This window comes from Colias eurytheme, chromosome 21 (assembly GCF_061535395.1).
Source record: "Colias eurytheme isolate Ceu_HAF_F1 chromosome 21, ilColEury1 Martin Lab GWU primary, whole genome shotgun sequence".
Lineage (NCBI taxonomy): Eukaryota > Metazoa > Arthropoda > Insecta > Lepidoptera > Pieridae > Colias > Colias eurytheme.
Window position 1 is genome coordinate 5512447 of NC_143000.1, and position 19785 is coordinate 5532231.

The 19785-nt window shown below is 35.5% G+C and overlaps 1 protein-coding gene across 1 annotated transcript in view; it reads right to left on the reverse strand.

The window, feature by feature from the left end:
• Window positions 1–19475, reverse strand: part of Cap-G (Chromosome associated protein G) — a 19863-nt gene extending 388 nt beyond the window's left edge. Inside the window, exons 1-27 of the mRNA XM_090114696.1 lie at window positions 19308–19475; window positions 19049–19219; window positions 18781–18906; window positions 17890–18038; window positions 17340–17499; window positions 16810–16991; window positions 16295–16489; window positions 15897–16057; window positions 15340–15521; window positions 14854–14952; window positions 14672–14737; window positions 14339–14467; window positions 13655–13768; window positions 13016–13190; window positions 12660–12742; window positions 12320–12437; window positions 12148–12233; window positions 11744–11863; window positions 10878–11045; window positions 10482–10578; window positions 10311–10379; window positions 9676–9780; window positions 9251–9394; window positions 8874–9023; window positions 8366–8545; window positions 462–586; window positions 96–181 (exon numbers count right to left, since the gene is read on the reverse strand). Of these exons, the coding sequence (XP_089970822.1) occupies window positions 96–181; window positions 462–586; window positions 8366–8545; window positions 8874–9023; window positions 9251–9394; window positions 9676–9780; window positions 10311–10379; window positions 10482–10578; window positions 10878–11045; window positions 11744–11863; window positions 12148–12233; window positions 12320–12437; window positions 12660–12742; window positions 13016–13190; window positions 13655–13768; window positions 14339–14467; window positions 14672–14737; window positions 14854–14952; window positions 15340–15521; window positions 15897–16057; window positions 16295–16489; window positions 16810–16991; window positions 17340–17499; window positions 17890–18038; window positions 18781–18906; window positions 19049–19219; window positions 19308–19457 (3590 nt within the window). The 5' untranslated portion in view covers window positions 19458–19475. The remainder of the gene's footprint in view (window positions 1–95; window positions 182–461; window positions 587–8365; window positions 8546–8873; window positions 9024–9250; window positions 9395–9675; window positions 9781–10310; window positions 10380–10481; window positions 10579–10877; window positions 11046–11743; window positions 11864–12147; window positions 12234–12319; window positions 12438–12659; window positions 12743–13015; window positions 13191–13654; window positions 13769–14338; window positions 14468–14671; window positions 14738–14853; window positions 14953–15339; window positions 15522–15896; window positions 16058–16294; window positions 16490–16809; window positions 16992–17339; window positions 17500–17889; window positions 18039–18780; window positions 18907–19048; window positions 19220–19307) is intronic.
• Between the last annotated feature and the right edge of the window lie 310 nt (window positions 19476–19785).

A 19785-nucleotide genomic window follows, 5' to 3' on the forward strand; every position in this document is an offset into this window, starting at 1 on the left:
GCGCGTTCAAACAAACAAACAAACTCTTCAACTTTATAATATTATATAGTATAGATTTAAGTAGGTTTTAGATTTAATTTAAATATAATATTTACCCTTCACTCGGTGTTTCTGGTATCGTAATGTTGGACTTGCTTACTCTTTTGCTATCATTCTCTGTTTCATTTAGTAAGGATTGTTGCTGAAATATGTAAAAATATATATAAAATTATATTAAATATATAAATATAAATTATTTCAGGGCATTTGAAATTTGTAAATTGAATTAAATTATATTTTTCTTATAAAATGGCATAACGAAAATATGACTATTATTATTGAACGTAGATAAACTAACGAAATTGACAATCCTCTGAAGCACGAATTGAGACAGGAAAATAAAGTTTATTAGATTAGGCTTATTTAAAAAAAAATCTGACATAATCATGAATAAATATACAAAAATATATTTTTATACTTACAAAATCATTATCATATACAATAGTATGCAGTTCTGTTTCATCAGCTGAATCGTTCGCCATGAACTGTTCCGCCATGCTGCTGCGGGAGCCTGTCGACGAGCGAGTCGAACGACGGGGTGCTGGCGCTGAGGAAAATATCAGAATTTGATATGTGTCTAAGGGACACACTAAGTCTAGTAGTATAAAACTGAAAGAATAGAATAAATTCGATTGCTCTGGCGGGTCACGAGTGGCTGAAATGGTCAGGCATCCGCCCCGGAATGGCGCGAAAAGATGCGGGTTCGAGTCCCACTTCGTGATCGCATTTTTTCTATTCTTTATAAATTTATATTTATAAAGCATTTGAATGCCATAAAAACAATAAATATCAATTTCAACAAAAAAGGTCGTGCTCCATCGTTACAATATTGTATTCGCTGAAAAGTGTTTCATATTGGTTGAGATGGTTGTTAATCATCCCAATAGATGGCGCGCGGTGTGTCCCTTAGACACATAAAACTGAAAGAATAGAATAAATTCGATTGCTCTGGCGGGTCACGAGTGGCTGAATTGGTCAGGCATCCGCCCCGGAATGGCGCGAAAGGATGCGGGTTCGAGTCCCGCCTCGTGATCGAATTTTTTCTATTCTTTATAAATTTATATTTATAAAGCATTTGAATTCTTTGAAGCATTTGAGTTCTACTTGAACAGATTCAAGCTGAAGGAGAATCCGTCGTGTCTATGTCAGCCCGGAGTAGAGGAGACGGTTCCTCACCTGTTACTCGAGTGCCCGATTTTTGCAAGCAATAGATATGCTATTGAGCAAAAATTGGGCATGGCGATGACGGGTGAGAATCTGCCTTCCGCCCTGGGGGACAAGTGTAGGGATACTTTCTTTAAATATTGTAAATATATTGTAGAAGTAGTCAATAAGCGTAACAATGGCGTGTGATGTGATTCTGTGATATTAGTATTAGGATAGTTTCAATTTTGTAGCATTTATTTTATTTACCCAGTATTTTAATATCTTTGACTTTGTATTTGTAATATTTTTAATTTAGTAATAATTTTATTTTTAATTTATTATGTGGCTGAAAATTATGTATTTGTAAACAAATAAAAAATGAAAATAATGTCTCTGGACAATATTCCAGAGGTGGCGCGAACACCCTGTGATGACGGGTGCCTTTTAAAAAAAAAAAAAAAAAAAAAAAGCATTTGAATGCCATAAAAACAATAAATATCAATTTCAACAAAAAAGGTCGTGCTCCATCGTTACAATATTGTATTCGCTGAAAAGTGTTTCATATTGGTTGAGATGGTTGTTAATCATCCCAATAGATGGCGCGCGGTGTGTCGTGTGTGGAGGGTGGTTTGGTAATAATTCACTGTCGGTAGTTCTAACAGTTTTTAATAAACCAGTCAGACTCCACACTCGTTGTTTCATTGACGTTCCATTGGCGACGAGTCGGAACTACGCGTGACGTGAGTAAAGTGTTGTGAACATGCCTATAGGGAAATTGGAGCCGTTTGATGTTAACTCCAAACAATGGCCAGCATATATTCGCCGGGTGAGACAATTCTTATTGTTGAACGAAATCAGAAATGAATTGCAAGTGCCATTACTAATTACTGTTGTGGGAGAGACAACATATGCACTAATGTGCGATTTATGTTCGCCGGAGCATCCCGAATCAAAGTCGTTTGAAGAGCTCGTTGACCTCGTGAGACAACACCTAGAACCACAGCGTTCTGAGATAGCCGAGCGCCATGTTTTTCGCTTACGTCGACAACTCGTCGGCGAGCCGCTCACAGAATATTTACATAATTTAAAACATTTGGCGACTACGTGCAATTTCGGCAGCAATTTAGAAGAGAATTTACGTGACCAGTTCGTTTCTGGATTGGCGAGTGAGGCGATGCGATCGCGAATTTTTGCCGAAAAAGACATAAATTATAAACAGGCCGTGGAGCTGGCTCTGGCCTTGGAGGCGGCGGAACGACACGCAGAGGTGAGCGCAGCCCCGAGCGCAGCAGGCGTGGGCGGCGGCAGCGGGTCGGCGGCGGGCGAAGGCCTGCACCAGGCGAGCGTACGGCGCTCGCAGCTTCGCGGGGCCGCGCGCCCGCCCGCGCAGCACGGCGGCGGCGGGAGCGGCGCGGGCGGCGGGGCCGGCGGCACCGGCCGCTGCTGGCGGTGTGGGAGGCCGCACCGGCCGGATAAGTGCCGGTTTGCTAATTATAATTGTGATGAGTGTGGTGTGCGTGGCCATTTAAAAAATATGTGTAAATCAGTGAGTGGCAAAGGGCGGGCGAACGCCCGACATAATTACGTGAGTGACGATGAGCGAGACGAGGAATTTTTCAACATCCAAGTGGACGGTACAGGTGACCAACCTTATTTAGTTATGGTTAAAGTGGATGGACGTCCAATCGAGTTCGAAGTCGATACCGGCAGCCGAATTTCGACCATTAGCGAAGATTTTTTTAGGCGTAATTTTTGTAATAAAACTGTATTATCTAATAATATAAACATACGCAGTTATGTCGGTTCGACGATAAACTCGCTTGGATTTATTAATGTAAATGTAACCCTCGGTAAGGTCTCCGTGTATAATTGTAAACTTTATGTAATTAAGAACGGGGGACGTCCTTTGTTAGGCAGAGAGTGGGTACGCGCTCTTGGAGTTAAAAATATAGCCATAGATTTACAGGAAATTAATGTGGATGTAAAGAGCGATCCATTTGTAAGTCAATTAATGTGTGAATTTCCGGAGGTGTTTACAGATCAGTTAGGAACTTGTAAAAAAACAATAACGTTATATGTAAAGGATGAGAAGCCCGTATACGTGCGCGCGCGACCCGTGCCGTTAGCACTGCGCGCTCGCGTTGAGAGCGAGCTGGCGCGGTTAGAGCGAGAGGGAATTATTTACCGTGTTGAGTCATCCGATTATGGGACGCCGATAGTACCCGTGGTTAAAGAATGCGGCGATATAAGAATTTGCGGTGATTATAAAATTACTATAAATCCGATTCTTAAGCGTGATCCATATCCACTTCCTCGGATCGAGGAGTTGTTCGCTTCACTGAGTGGGGGAGAAGAGTATTCAAAAATTGATTTAAAACATAGTTATCAACAATGCTTGTTATCGAATGATTCACAGCGTTATACGGCTATAACTACGCACGTCGGTACATTTGTATATCGTCGCACTCCATTCGGTTTGTCGTGTATCCCGGAGAAGTTTCAAAAGATCATGGAGGAAACCCTTCGGGGTGTTCCAAATACCGTTGTATTCTTGGACGACGTCTGTGTTACCGGGGTGGATAGGAAAAGTCATTTAAGAAATTTACGTACAGTATTAGAACGGTTACGGGCTATGGGTTTTACTGTTAAATTTGAAAAATGCAGTTTTTTACAAAAAAGTGTAAAATATTTAGGTTTTATCATCGATAAAACAGGATTACGTCCCGATCCAAATAAACTAGCCGCTATTACAGAGGCCCCGAGGCCCCAGAATATTACACAATTAAAAAGTTTTTTAGGAATGTTAAATTATTATGGGAAATTCATTGCAAATTTAAGCATTATGTTACAACCCTTGCATGCACTTTTAAAAAAAGACATCGATTGGACATGGGATTCGAGATGTGAGGAGGCTTTTATTGCAGCTAAAAATGCTCTCACCTGTGATAAAGTATTAGCGCATTATGAAGACGGTCGGGAACTCATGTTGTCAGTGGACAGCAGTGCGTATGGGGTGGGCGCGGTCCTGGCGCATCGCTACTCAGACGGGAGTGAGCGCCCTATCAGCTGTGTTTCACGGTCGCTCAATTCGGCGGAGCGGAATTATAGTCAGTTAGACAAGGAGGCGCTCGCGATTTATTTTGGGGTAATTAAACACCATCAATACTTGTATGGGAGATCGTTCATATTGCGTACCGATCATCAACCCTTATCACATATTTTCGGTAAAAAGGGTGGAATACCACAAACAGCTGCAAGCCGCTTACAAAGGTGGGCCGTGCGTTTATCAGCCTATGACTTCAAGGTAGAATTTGTGAGATCTTGTGAGAACGGTCCCGCGGATGCGTTGTCTCGTCTGCCCCTTCCGTGTGAGCGGAGCCCCACGGAAGCGTTAAGTTATGTAGATTTAGTTAAAGATTCATTGCCTGTAAGTTTTAAAGATATTGCGGCGGAGACATATAAAGATAAATTATTATGTAAAATCAAAGGATATGTTTTGTTTGGATGGCCGGCTCGCGCCAGCTGTGAGGAGGAGCAGGCTTATTTCGCACGTAAGGACGAAATCATACACGAATTGGGGTGTCTGATCTTTAAATACAGGCTTGTTGTTCCACCTCCGCTACGCGCGAGGGTCCTGGAGGAAATTCACCAAGGGCATTTAGGAGTGAACAAAATGAAAAGTCTGGCTCGTAATTACGTTTATTGGCCTGCTTTGGATGCAGATATAGAGAATTTGTGTCGATCTTGTGAGGCATGTCGAGTGGTTCGGGACGCTCCGCCCCACGCCACTTTACATCCTTGGGAGTTTCCCCTAGGGCCCTGGCAAAGGGTTCATGCGGATTTTGCTGAATGTGGGGGTGTAAAATATTTTATATTAGTTGACGCTTTCTCGAAATGGATTGAGGTAATTGCAATGAAACGAACAGACACTGAATCCACGGTGTCAGTGTTGAGGTCTATCTTTGCTAGATTCGGATTACCGTCACAGCTAGTTACTGATAATGGCCCCCCGTTCTCGTCTATAGATTTTAAAACTTACTGTAATAAAAATTGTATACAACATGTAACGTCGGCACCGTACAGACCACAAGGTAATGGGGCCGCGGAGAATGCGGTTAAGACGGTAAAGAAGGTAATTAAAAGGGCTATTTTTGAAGGCGAAAATATTTCTAAAGCACTGTCGAAGTTTTTATTTCAATATCGTAACGTGGAGCACGCCACGACTAAAGTTTCGCCGGCCGTAGCGCTTTTAGGCCACCGTCTGCGCGGTCGCTTAGACGCGTTACGTCCGGACGTCGCTGCAGAGGTGCGCACGGCACAGCAGCGGCAGATGGCTAACAAGGGAGGTCAGGATAGGAATTTCGAGAACGGGGATCCCGTACTTGTACGTAGTTATTCCAGTAAGTCGCCTAAATGGGTCGAGGGTAATGTGACGCAAAAGACCGGCCCTGTTTCTTATAAGGTGAAGGTTGATGACGGGGTCGAATGGCGTAGGCATCAAGATCAAATTATTTCACTGGATAGCGGGAATCGTAAAAGTCGATTCTCTTTATCCCGGCCGAATTTGAATAAATCGACTGATTGTGCCCCCGCAAGCTATGGTGCTGACGGGACATGTGCTGATGTGGCGGAGGAGGAGGAGGCGGACCAGGACGCGACCGATAAGGATACAGGTAAATCGACCGCAAATTCAGTCACGCGCTCCCCCACCCCTCCTCCTGACGGTGCATCCGCTCGAGCTGTACGAGCTTACGAGCGTTCTCGTAAGTTGTTTAGTAACGAGTAAAAAAAAAAAAATTAAAATGTTAAGTTTGTTAAGTTCTTGTTATTTAAAGTTGTATTTTGTATTCAAATATGTATGTATTTTAAAGAGGGGAAAAATGGAGGGTGGTTTGGTAATAATTCACTGTCGGTAGTTCTAACAGTTTTTAATAAACCAGTCAGACTCCACACTCGTTGTTTCATTGACGTTCCACCTTAGACACATAAAACTGAAAGAATAGAATAAATTCGATTGCTCTGGCGGGTCACGAGTGGCTGAATTGGTCAGGCATCCGCCCCGGAATGGCGCGAAAGGATGCGGGTTCGAGTCCCGCCTCGTGATCGAATTTTTTCTATTCTTTATAAATTTATATATCAGAATTTGATACTTAGTTTTATAGTATTCAAATGATTTATAAAAAAGAAAAATTATGACGGAATATATTTCAGAAATTAATATTATAAAACACTATTTTGTTGTACATAAAATTAATTACTCCTTCATTAAAATTTCGACAATTTGAAAATAGAGATAATGCTTTAACAGAATTGAACACATACCCATAAGAATTACATAAGAATTACATTTTACGATTAAATATAGTCACAGAGAAACAAGCATGTTAACCAAAATAAATATAACCTCGGTCATATCACAGCTCCAAAAGTATTTTTCCTTCAAGCAAATGATATGCATGCAGAACTACAGAAGTTAAATTTGACGTTTAGTTATTATAACATTCAAATCACAGAACAGTAAAGTAGATAGAAGTGTGATGTGGGCGTGGCCCACGTGTCACTTGTAAGGTAAGATCACCTAACTTGCTCTCAGTTGTGCGCAGAAAAATATTAGAGTCGGTTGTCAGCTGTCAAACCTTTTTTCCATATTTATTCATTAATTAGGACGTGTTGTTCAGTATTAGAGTGCAAAAATGATAGCATACGAAATAATATCAGCAATGGAGGCATTTCATACCATCGGAAAGTCTTATTTTTATTTATTTTACATATAATATTTTATGTTATAACTTCGCTTGTAATTTGTCAAAATTGTATACAAATATCTAGTCAAAATGAACCTTAATCCGTAAGAAATTAGTACTATTATAGATTGAACAGCAAACAAGACTTTCTGGAATATTATTGCAATAAACAAACGAGTGTCGATTTAGTGATGCTTGTGGCGCATATCGACAGTATCGATACTTTAGAAAAGACAAACATTATAAATTTTAAATTTTATTTTATTTTTCCTTAGCTTTCATTTGTCCAATTTATTTATAGATTTCCCAAAGAGGCTAATTTAAAAGAGAAATGGATAAATGCAACGTGACGAGTTAACTGGATGCCGAACATCACTAAGCGGTCTAACAAAGGCCACCGATACAGCAAACCTACTGCAGTTCCAAGATTTAAAATAATGCATATTTTCTGTTTGTATTTTGTAAATATAGATTAATACTATTCTATTCCGTTTTTTATTTAATAATAATAATATAAAAAGACGTACTTAGTAGTAATAAACATACTCCAAAATGTGTCACATTATACTATACTCATATACATAATAGAAAGAAAAAAAATACACAAAAAATATTTATTTGTGAATTATCGATAACAAGGCTGACATCCCTCAGGGCATAGCATCATATAAATATCAAGTTAATATCATTAATGTTGAGTGACACAAATTTCAACGTTATCTATATGTGTTGAGGTTCAAAGTTATATCTATCGAAAACTAACGCCCTCTGTTGTGGAGTAGCTGGATGTTTTCGAATTTGGAATTTCTGTGCAATGAGAAACAAAACAGCTAATATACCTAGGGATGTTATACTAAAATAAGCCGTAACATGGTGCGTTAGGGTACATATTGAAATGCTGAATTTATAACCTAAGTCAGTTTTTACTTATAATGGTCAGAGCATGGTAGCGGGGGACCACGGGTAAAAAGTACTTCCCAGTGCCCGTAGACCCACTGTCATATCATTCTATAGCAGTGGGTCCACGGGGAAAAAATATTACCCGTAGACCCACAGGGGGACATAGCGGGGGGACCAAGGGTAATACGCCAAATTAAGCTGTCCAATCAAAGGCATAGATTACTTGTAGTGTACTGTATAACTATCGGTTTAAATGTGTGGGTTTGGCGACACTGGTTTTCATAGTAATTATGACATTATAGCACTTCTATTTGTTTTTAATGTTCTGTGATTCAAATGCTATTTGCATGCATGCATTAAATAAATTTGTCTTAAACACTCCCTTTGTTAATAGATCTCTATATATATATAAGAATGAATCCCTATATAATATTCCTTGAAGTACGAGAATGGTTCTTATGGAGAGAAAAAGTAAACATGTACCACGGGCGAAGCCGGGGCGGACTGCTAGTTTTGTATAAATATGTCAATAATACCTTTCTCTTCCTTTTTCTTCTGACTGCCCTTGCCACTTCTCCCCGAACTAGGGGAGTCCGAGCTCGAACCTGACTTTCCGCCGCGTGTCTTGCGAACCGTTATATTGGACACATCTAGATCAGATACCGGTGACTTCTGCTCCTCTGGTACTTTTGACTTGCTTGCGGCTTTTGGTTTTGCTGTGATAAAAATCGAATTTAATTATATAAGGTTATGTAAAATTATGAACTTTTAATTTAGCACAACTCGTTTTGATTAAAAACTATCATATCGAAAATTGTATTGAACAATTGAATTGATTTTATACGTAATTTATTTGATAAATAACAAAAGATGCACCCGTAAATGCAACATAAAATAGCAATAATGATCTGACACATAAGATAATGTTCACTTTAAAACCGTTATTGTTATTTAATAGTCAAAAATTCTCTTTCATAAAAGCCAATCACAAAGTTATTAGAAAAATGACATAAAAATGTATAAAATAGTTGGAATATTATTCACCTCTTTCAACATCTTCTACAGATCGCTGAGACCGACTCCTCTTATTTCCTTTCTCTGTTTGTTTCTTCTCATTTGCCGTCTTGCTGTCCTTGTCTTTTTCTTTAGCATTTGTTTTTGTTTGTTTAGTCATTGATAGCTTCTTTTTCCTACCTGTTTAATTGAGATAATGTATTTTATACGTAGTAATTTGAAATAAATAATATTTTTTATTATTTCATATTAAAACGCAAAAAATGTGAAAATGCACGCTAACGAATCAAGCTAAAGAAAAAATTTGTATGCTTTGTGGTGCAATTTACCTTCCTAGTAATCAATAAACAAGGTTATTGAAGATTTTCATTTTTTTTAAATAATATAACAAAGTGATTTTAACATACCTTTAGTAATTTTGGCTTTCTTCACCGGTGATACCCCACTGCTTTCCTCTGAAGCGCTATTCGAAGCATCCTTGGTCGGTACAACAGAATCTGTGTCTGATGATTGGGCAGATGTCCGCGTTTCTTGAATTGGTTCCACTTGTACTAGGAATTATATAAGTAGTAGAATAAATTATTCAATTTAATTACATTACGGATCGTATAAAACATATAATTTTTATTTTTTTTATAGTTAGTTTTATTTTATAGTTAGTGTACCAAATCTAGTGTTAAATACAAAATTACACAAAAGAAATTAAACAAAAAGCGGTCGTATCGAGTGAGACGTTTTTTTTTACTAGACAAAATAACTAGACAAAGCTGGAGAGCATAATTATCATTGTTTCAGAAATACTTTTTTTACATTTTTATAAAACGAAAAATACCTTTGGATATTTGCGATGGTTCCGTTGGCGATGTTTCATCAATTTCCACTTCTTCTTCAACCGTTTCATTTATAACTACGTGCGTGCTGCGTGCTAAGGGTTGAGCTGTAATTCATATGTACTCATCTGTTAATTATTATTTTTCTATTCTTAAATTATCAATTATTCTTTTGATGCCCACAGTCTAATAGGAATGAGCATATTAAATACTATATATATATACTACCTAATTAAAGTTCGAGGAATATACTAAACATCAATGTTCCAAGCTCCAACCATCTATAATATCGAATTAGACTAATATAACTTGATCTTTTAGATGTAGTTTGGCAAACCACTAAATATATCATTAAACAATCTACAGCAACTTCCTTACGCTATACATTATGTGAACTTATATTACAATTATGAAAAATTACATTAATAATAAAAAATCCGACAACAAACAAACGAAAATTAATGATATAAAAAACGCACTTAACGCCAATTTCTTGAACGTAAAAATTGTCGTACGAATACTGCTGTTTGACGAGAAACCTTGAAAGCAAATTGTTTATAGAAAACAAAATTTCTTCTTTTATTAATTAACTGTAAATTACTAGACTTTGTAAAAAATATTACTTAATAGAACTTACGTAAAGAAGATGTGGTCCGTCCTAGGATACCTAATGTGTCTTCACTAGCCATTGTTCCTTCAGTTATACCTTATTAAAAAAAAAACAATGGTTAGGAGTAATAAAAAATGTGCACAAAAGGAACCAATAAAAAGCATGTTAAAATATACAATAAATATCACCATTTTTTACCTGTATTGGACATTTTATTAAGACTCGCCCTTTCCATCGCTTCTAACGCGCCGAGATACCGAGTCAAGTTCCGACACGATTGTTTGTCGGGTAGTTTCTAAAATGTAAAAATATAATATGTACATGATATACAGTACACTCTATTTAAGAGGGTAATTAGTTCTTTATGTTCCTAGAAATTTTTGCAATAATGTGACAAAAACTATGGAAAACAGCAAAGACATCATTGGTACGGTTTAAAAATGATGTTTTTATGGTTTCTACATGTCGAAAAATCAAAATTTGACATGTTTAAACGACATTATACATCCCTTAACCCATGCTTGCCCAGCAGTAGGAGCATAATGGGCTGATGATGATGAATTTTTATTAAATTTGCGTCCAATTGAAACTTACCGTACACAAATGCCGCAACATAGTGGCCAAATCAGAAGCCACATTTTCTTCTCTAGGCGGTGAGAGTAGAGCTAACATTCGACACGCTAACCCCACTTCGGGGGCCGTCGGGTGACGAACTAAGTATCCACATAGCACCATCGCCATTGCTCCTTGACTATCTATAAACTAGAACGTAGACATAATTTAGTAATACTTGGTTGGGTACGTGGAAAAATGAGCAATATAATGCTCACTGCATTATGCTGGGGCCACACTAACGTCTAACGTCTAATGCCCTTTATCGCGATAATTATTCCGATAATTTTTAAGGCGTTAAGTGGGTGGCTACACTTGAACGGTCAACGTGAATGCCGATTGTTGGCGATAAAAACGGCGTTAATTTTACTAAAATTCTAGCAAGATGGACGTAGTGTGACCGCTTCATTGCGTTAATTCTCGCGATAAAGCTATCGCCTCGCCAAACGGCAATGTTAATGCCGTTGTTAAATAATACTGGCTACACCTAAAGTTAACGTCCATTATCGCGTTAATTAATGGCATTTCCCGTTAGTGTGGCCCCAGCATTAGAAGTGATTTTCCTGTGTAAGAAGTGTTAAAAGTAAAAATGATATTAAATAAAATTTAATCTATACTTGAGTTTCATAAGCCAACTCACATTTATATTAAAACTAATTAATATCCATGAAAATTCGTATGTTTTGTTAAACATGTAATTTTATTCTTACTTCCTATCAACAAAACGTCTCAACCTTTATTTACTTACTATAATAACATAACATATTTAGTATCCCAGTTCAATAAAAAAGCAGAGTTCGTCAAATATATAAAACATAACTAATATGTAATATGAATCTATTACTTACCTCATGGTTAACTCTAGTGAGGGACACAATAAACCTGACCACAGCCTCTTGGTCGATCTCAGCGATTGGAGAACTAGATGGCGCGTTTGCTAGCGCTCGTAATGTTGGCAATGTTGCTTTCTGTTACATAATCAAGTGAATTGAGGTTAATGCTATTGAAAAAATATAAAAAAACAACACATATTTAAAACTATTTTGCCCACCTAATATTATAATAGATAGTACAAATATGTAAGTTGTATGTTAACTTTGCGTGCCCAAAAATTTCATCATTCGTCAATTTTTCAATGAGAAAAAGATGATGACTGTAGGATCTGATTTCTTATTTAAACAATAATGGCATTCATATGATATCTTGTAATAACATAAAGATGAATATTAAAAGTTAAATAAATATAACGAACCTGAATTTGTTCCTGTGCTCCATCCACGCTTATAGGGAATGTTTGGAAAAATACGCCTATAATTTGGCGTAACATATCTTCGTCCACTAAAATTAGTTATTACGAGTATAAATCATATGTCACATTCTTATTTTTAAAAAATAAATACGCTTTATACATAAATATACTTTACCTGTGGCAGGATTGAACCAGAGTAACATCAAACGGCTGAGAATTGCAGGTGATTCCAGATGGCCCAAATATAGTAATCTACAAATGCCTTCCACAATAATAAGCCGATATGAAGCACACTGCAAAAAAATAAGAAATATTCAGGCCGAACATGGAGTTACTATTAATTTAGAAGTCGCGTAAAAACTGTACTGGTGCCATACACAATAATCATGGCTGGTTATGATCATAATATGAATTTGCCAGTCAGTTCAATCCACGGCGTAAACCGTCTGGAAATAAGAAGTTATAATTCGCCCCCTGAGCTCCTTTGTAGAATAAATATAATTTAGAATACTTACAGCACTTTCCATTATTTTCAAAAGCAACTCAATAACTGTGCTATGAGTAGGCGATATTGATAATGCTGATTCAGACAATGTACCTGCAACAAATGGTTATAAATTAATAGATAATATAAATAGATTAGGATAAAAAAAAATCGAATCTATTTTATTTAAGGTTTAGGTACATAGAAATCAAAATAGTTTGAAAAGAAAGCGAATAAAAAAAGCACAAAGCATTGTAGTTACAGTTAAGAAATAAATACTAGTTCATGTTGTGATATGGTTAAAAGGCTACAAACGCGTTGTAACGCAAACAAGACACAAAAACAAATTTTAAAGACGTTTTTTTAATTAAAATAATCAACACTCACCATCCTCTTCAGTAGCATCTACCGATTGCATTGTATTTCGTTTCTTCTTGCTAACTTTGGTATCGTTCTGTGTGACGTCATTATCTTCGAAAACTCTCGCGCCGTGCACGCACAGTAGATCTATTATACAACGCAACACTGTTGATACCGTCGGTTCGTTTGTTGTGTCTATTAGCTGAAAATTTGGAAATTAAAAACATAAAAAAAATGGTTCATTATGAATGATGTTTCAAATGTGTTTATTTTAATGTGCATGAAACAAGAAAACACGTGAGTTCTGTAGAAAAAAAATAGTTTATCTAAAAAAAAGACTCAATAAAAAGGAAGGAATTATATAAATAATGATGGAATAAGTACTGGACCGATCTCAAAAATTTCCATTAGAAAGCTGCATCTTCACTGAGCAACGTAGGCTATATTGCATTTTCAAAAAAATTTGAGATCCTTACCAAAAATGCAATAATGTAACCCAAGGTGTAAAAAATTCCTTAATAAAAATTCTGTCATCGCGTGCGCTGCGGAATCTATTCCTTGAAGTACGAGGATGGTTCTTATGAAAAAAAAACGTAAACATGTAGGTAGGTAGGTACCACGGGCGAAGCCGGGGCGGACCGCTAGTGTTAAATAATTATGACTTACGTTAGCGAAAAAGAAAGCCTTATGTTCTCTTGCAAACTCTTTGTCAAGCATTCCAAACAGCGCTACCGTTTCCAAGGCATTATCCAATATTTCAGCATTTTGGAATATTTCGTCCTGAAAAAAAATATTAAAGGAAATGTAGAAATAATAAAAACGATCTTTCACATACATAAATTAAAGAAGAAAAATAAATAAGCTTTTCCTAACCTAACACTAAACATTTCAGTTTCAATTATTATAACTAAAAATTTATTTATAAGTGATATTTAAAACTCCTACCATACAAAAATAGATGAGTAGATAAATAAGGAAGGAGCTCATAATTTTTTACATAAAAATAGGTTTAAAACATTGAGTTACTATGTACTACGTACTAGAGAGGACGTCGCTACTACACTATTTGTAACACGAGTTAGAGTCAATCGTCTCAAGCCAATTTTTTTTATTGCATTGATTGGTTTTAATTGATATGTTTATTCATATTTTTTTAATAAGATAAACAATATTTATTTGTTACATTGATTGGTTTTAATTTATAAGTAATAAGAGGCAGAATATCTACAAAGTGACTCACTAGCCGCCCCGCGCCTCACACAGATTTTGTTCGTGGTGTCCTCTCTATACGTAGTAATAATACCTCAATGGTTTAAAATAAAGTTTTATAGAAGTAAAAATATAGCTTACCTCCAGTTCAGTGAACATCATTTGTAACATAGGCGTAACAGATTTCAACTGCGGCGTGTCCAATGCACTGTTGAGTATTGTTAGGCACTTGTTCAATGTTTCTGTGTCTGTCGCTTTTTCTTTTATCGTCTGGATATAATTTTTAGAACATTTATTATATTAGTTAAATTTAGTAATATGTAGTTTAAAATATATAAATGTCATGATATTGAAAAACACTATAACAACTACACTACTAGAGTTCGTGAGATGTAAAATTATGCATAAAATAAAATATTATAATAATATATTGGTTTATTATTAAAAATAATGTCTACAAAAATGAATACTTACAGGTATAGGCGGTTGCGGCGTGGCTTCAGTGTTTAAATCTTCCAATTTCTTTTGAATATCAGCAACCTAAGTACATACAAAAACATCATTAAATTCTTATTTCTTAATAAAATTAAAATATTATGTTATAATTAGTAACCTGAATAAATATTAAGTTTTGTTTCTTATAGTATTATACTTACTTTGACTTTACATTCAGCTGCGAGTGCATAGTTCTCATCCCTCACAGCTTCTTCTTGAGCTTCTATGGCAACATTTAGCGATACCCGAAGTCTCGCTCTCTGGAATAAATCGATTAAGGCATTATTATTTTTTTGCTATAAGTGACATAAAATAATATGCCAACACATACTTATTACAGACACAAATATCACTATATTGTTTTTCACAAATTTCATCCGTCAGAATAAAGTTCACGTTCCCATTACACACCTTAAGTTTAACCTCGACATGTTCTACTTTCTGAGGTAACACAAAATAAAACCCTATATACCAAACAATAAAGTCCAATTTCCCATAACTCAATTTCAGTTTAACTTCAGTTCTGTCTTAACAGGCGGCGTTGCGAACATCTACATCGGAAGGATGTGGAAGTGTGTAGTTATTTTAATTGAAACAGAATTCAACTCTATACCTATGACAATAGAGACCACTATCGCCCAACCCACCTTAAGTTTAACCTCAGCGCTGTCCACAGGCGGCGGTGCAACCGTCTCGACTTCGGGCGGATCTCGCAAAGCCGATATCACTTGACACACGACCTCCATACGGTGCGTTACATCCGATACGACCAGTTCTAGGGCTGATACGAACGCACGAATTACGTCTGCGTCTAGCGGCCCGTATTCTCCTATGAAATTTTGTTAATATTAAAAAATAATAAAATTACCACTTTGAAATCTAGTTCATAGCATTGAGGTATTATTACGTAGTACATGTAATTCAATGGTTCATAGTGCTATAGTTATAAAACTGTGTTATATACATATGTAGTTCTTATTAATATGTTATATGTTGGTAAAAATATTTCTATATTCTCAAAGTAATAGAACTTATAAACTTTTACATATTAACTTTTTTATAATTAGAAAACATATTGGACATAATAATTAAGAAATTATGTGTATTTAATTAAGACATATTGACAAAACTTAAGTAACTAATATACCAGTAAAATTTGCAGCAATATAAAACACATTTTTTTATTAATATTATCTTTACTTACCAGTAAGAGTATCAGTGATGAGTGTTTGTAGTGCAGTACGGCCAGTGGGATCAGTTGCATCATATACCTTCAGCATACTGGCCAGTTCATGTAACACATATTGACGAGTACTGAACCCCACAGGGTCCTCGCTTTCTGAAGGACATGGTGACTCTACAATACTGAAAATATTTCGAGTTTTAGACTTTAACAAGAAAGAAAATATTGATGGAATTTATATTTAAAATATTCAGTTGTTTCTAGGTTTTAGTTTGATAGCATATTATAATAAAATTTATAAATATAAAATATTTGATCATACAACATCTGACCTTTCGGCCACATATTTACCCAAACTCAGAAAAATACAACTTTCAAGCTCCTATTTTCTAGTAAATAAGACTACTTTCAAAACTTACGCTCTAATATATCCAGTCAAAACTACCAAATCAGGTAGAACTATCTCCAAAGTTTCGTCATCTTCAATCTTTTGCAGATGTTCCGCAAGATGGCGCCAATACCACGCCGTTTCTTTATTCAACTTCTCAGCCGGTACTAATCTCAGGGATTTTTCTGTTGGCAACCACTCTAATAGCTCAGAGATTGATAGACGTCTGTAAAAATTGTGAAAAAATTAATAATAAAATATAATTGACTAGAAAACAAACATTCTGATAAATATGGAGAATGCTACATAATAAAAATATAGTTGAGATATTAACAATTTTCTATCAAGATTAACTACGAAGTTAAAAAATAATATAAATATTTTTATTGATATAAAATCATAAAGTTCAATCCATACATGATCCACTGACTACACAAAATTGGTCTTTGCAACTAGTTTGAACTGTATTTGGTTTTCATTCAAAATTAAAATAGATTTATTTTCCTCAGAGTATATGATTCAATTTAAATGTTAACAAAGACTTACTTAAACAGTGATTCCAACAATTTGCCAGCAACATATTGTGAATCCTTCGCATCATGTGCATTGTCCAATCTTATAGCCTTTAAAAGGTGCACAATATTGCCTTCAAAAGTACTTAACCAGCCAGGTATCAATATCTCTTCAACTACCCTCTTTACGCGCGGACTACGTTCGGTGAGACCGACCTGTAATAAATGAGAAGTGTATTACAATAATTAACAATAATAATTTCTGCATATGATCTGATATTCTGCTCTTTTTAATCAAATGAGAGAAAGGGATAAATATAATGTATATAATCACGTCTAAAATATGTTAAAGAAAGGTTGTTAGTTTTCAAATAATTAATATTCGTCTAAAACAAAAAACAAAGTTCCATATATAATTTTTACTAAATTGTGGATATTTTTTATTAATAAGAAGTAAATGATGAAAATTTCATATTAACCCTATATTAGTTATTCAGATTACAAAAATATAATTACTCACAAAAAGAAATTAAACATAGAAATAATACCTTAATTTAAACTTACCTTCAAAGTGAGCAATCTCTGTTTAACTCTAAGCTGAGTAACATTTATAGCAGATATATAAAGAAAAGCGGCTCGACGCACTGCGTCGTCAACATCGCATAGCCTCTCTAGTACAAATGGCACATTACGGCTACATTTAGCTATCGACATTACTATGGCTCTAAAATAAAAAAAAAAATATTTTATATATCACTGAAGAATTTTAGCAAAACTTTGCTAGGCTATAAAATAATAATGTAGCGGTGCTGAAGCCTAAGCTGAATCAGTTTTACAGAACTTATTAATACTTTCTGTTAATCTATACTAATATTATAAAGCTGTAGGAATTGTTTGGTTTGTTAAATGTTCTATTAACTATGAGTCTGATTTGAAAAATTATTTCAATGTAAGATAGCCCATTTATTGAGGAAGACTTTAAGCTATATATCACCGAGTTAAACCAATAGGAGTGGAGCTATCATGTAACACTGCGCGGCACAGCTAGTAGTACATATTTTTTAAAAAGGCGATAAACGAAACGCATTCTAAATAGATCTTAAACATGTGTTACCTTCTAACAGACGAACTAGGATCACAGCTCATATGAAACCGATAAGCCCGTGTCACCTCATCATCTGGCTCCATGGGGTTTTGTAATCGCTGAAGAGCCAGCGCAGCTCGACATCGTACAGCGCCGCGCGTGTCTTGAAGCCGTTGCATCTAAACACATTCAGATTATTACATATTACTAGCTTTCCGCTCGCAGCTTCGCCCGCGTTTTCAGAGAAAACCCCGCATAGTTCCCTTTCCCGTGGGATTTCCGGGATATAACCTATCCTATCTCTCAAGTTGGATCGAACTGCACATGGTGTGCAAATTTTATTATAATCGGTTAAGTGGTTTAGGAGTCCATTGATGATAAACATTGTGACACTAGATTTATATATATTAAGATAAAATTTAGCTCAAGCAATTTATGTAAGACTATAAAATATAATTTTGTCATGTATTAAAAATAAAAAACACATAAGAACTATGACTTAAATTTGCAATCTTTACTAATATTATAAAGCTGGAGTTTGTTTGTTTGAACACGCTATTCTCAAGAACTACTGGTCCGATTTGAAAAATTCTTTCGGTGTTGGATAGCCCATTTATCGAGGAAGGCTATATATCATCACGCTAAGACCAAGAGGATCAGAGCCACGCGGGTGAAACCGTGGACCACAGCTAGTAAGTAATATAATGACTACAAGCTGTTTATTATTTTGAATTAAAGTATTTTTTATCAAACAAACTGAAACTATACTAAACTGTGTTGTTACTATATTCATAAAAAAATATGTAATAAACAAAATGTTTAACAATTGAGATTGAAACTTATATTCTTTACTTATACCCACTCAAGTCATCTTACCTACTAAATTATGACTCTATTATCTAAATTCATCACCAAACTTACCTGAGATGCTAACAACTTATCACACAGATCATCATCAAGAGATGCATCATCACCGAGTGCAGCAAGCACAGCCGCCAGCAGCTGGCTCGCTCTGTATCTCACGGATTGTCCTGACACACACTGACACTGAAATATTTTATAAACGATTTTATTACATCGTCAAGCAAATACATTTGTACTAAAACGTCACTTATTTATCTATTTATTTTATACAAATATATTCATATAGCTTTTACCATTATTACATTTCTAGACAGGTGATACTTACATCAAATATGATATCAAATATAAACATGAGAAACTCTTCTTCGTCGTCAAGAGAAGTGCAAAATGTAGCTACAAATTGTACAACACGATCAACGTTTGCACTCGTATCTCCAAAAGTAAACAAATAATGCAATGCATTCTTAAAGCTTTCACGAAAATAATCTTGATCTATCTGTAAAAACAACAGGGAAATAATTTAAACAAATAATAAAGAATCTTGTAAAATATAAGTAAATAAAACAATAGTACATTTAATTTACCTTTTTATAAAGTTTTATCAACTCTTTCACGTATTTTTTATGTTGCACAACATTGTATTGGACATTTTGAAATATTTTAAAAATAGCTGGATTATTTCGTGGGTTTGGTTTATCCACTTTTTGTGGAACCTCTACTTCAACGTGAGGCATTTTAAAATCAAATTTATCTTACAGTCTTACAGAGACTACAACAGAGATCAGTTTTTTTTAAGTATAAACACAAAACAACCCGGAATACATTTATTACAACCGTTACCGTTTGAAAATATTTTGAATTTTTGAATTATTTGTCAAATGTCAACTGTCAAATAATGTCAAATTTGCCTGTTATAACATGGGATCCCACCGAGCGTAGACAGAGAATCCAATAGACACCGGCAATGCGTGTCGCAGAAAGAGATAAAAAAGAATACGTCACAATATTTAGGGTTACCATGTGAGGGAAAATTTACCCCGCAATTTGTAAGATACAAATCTC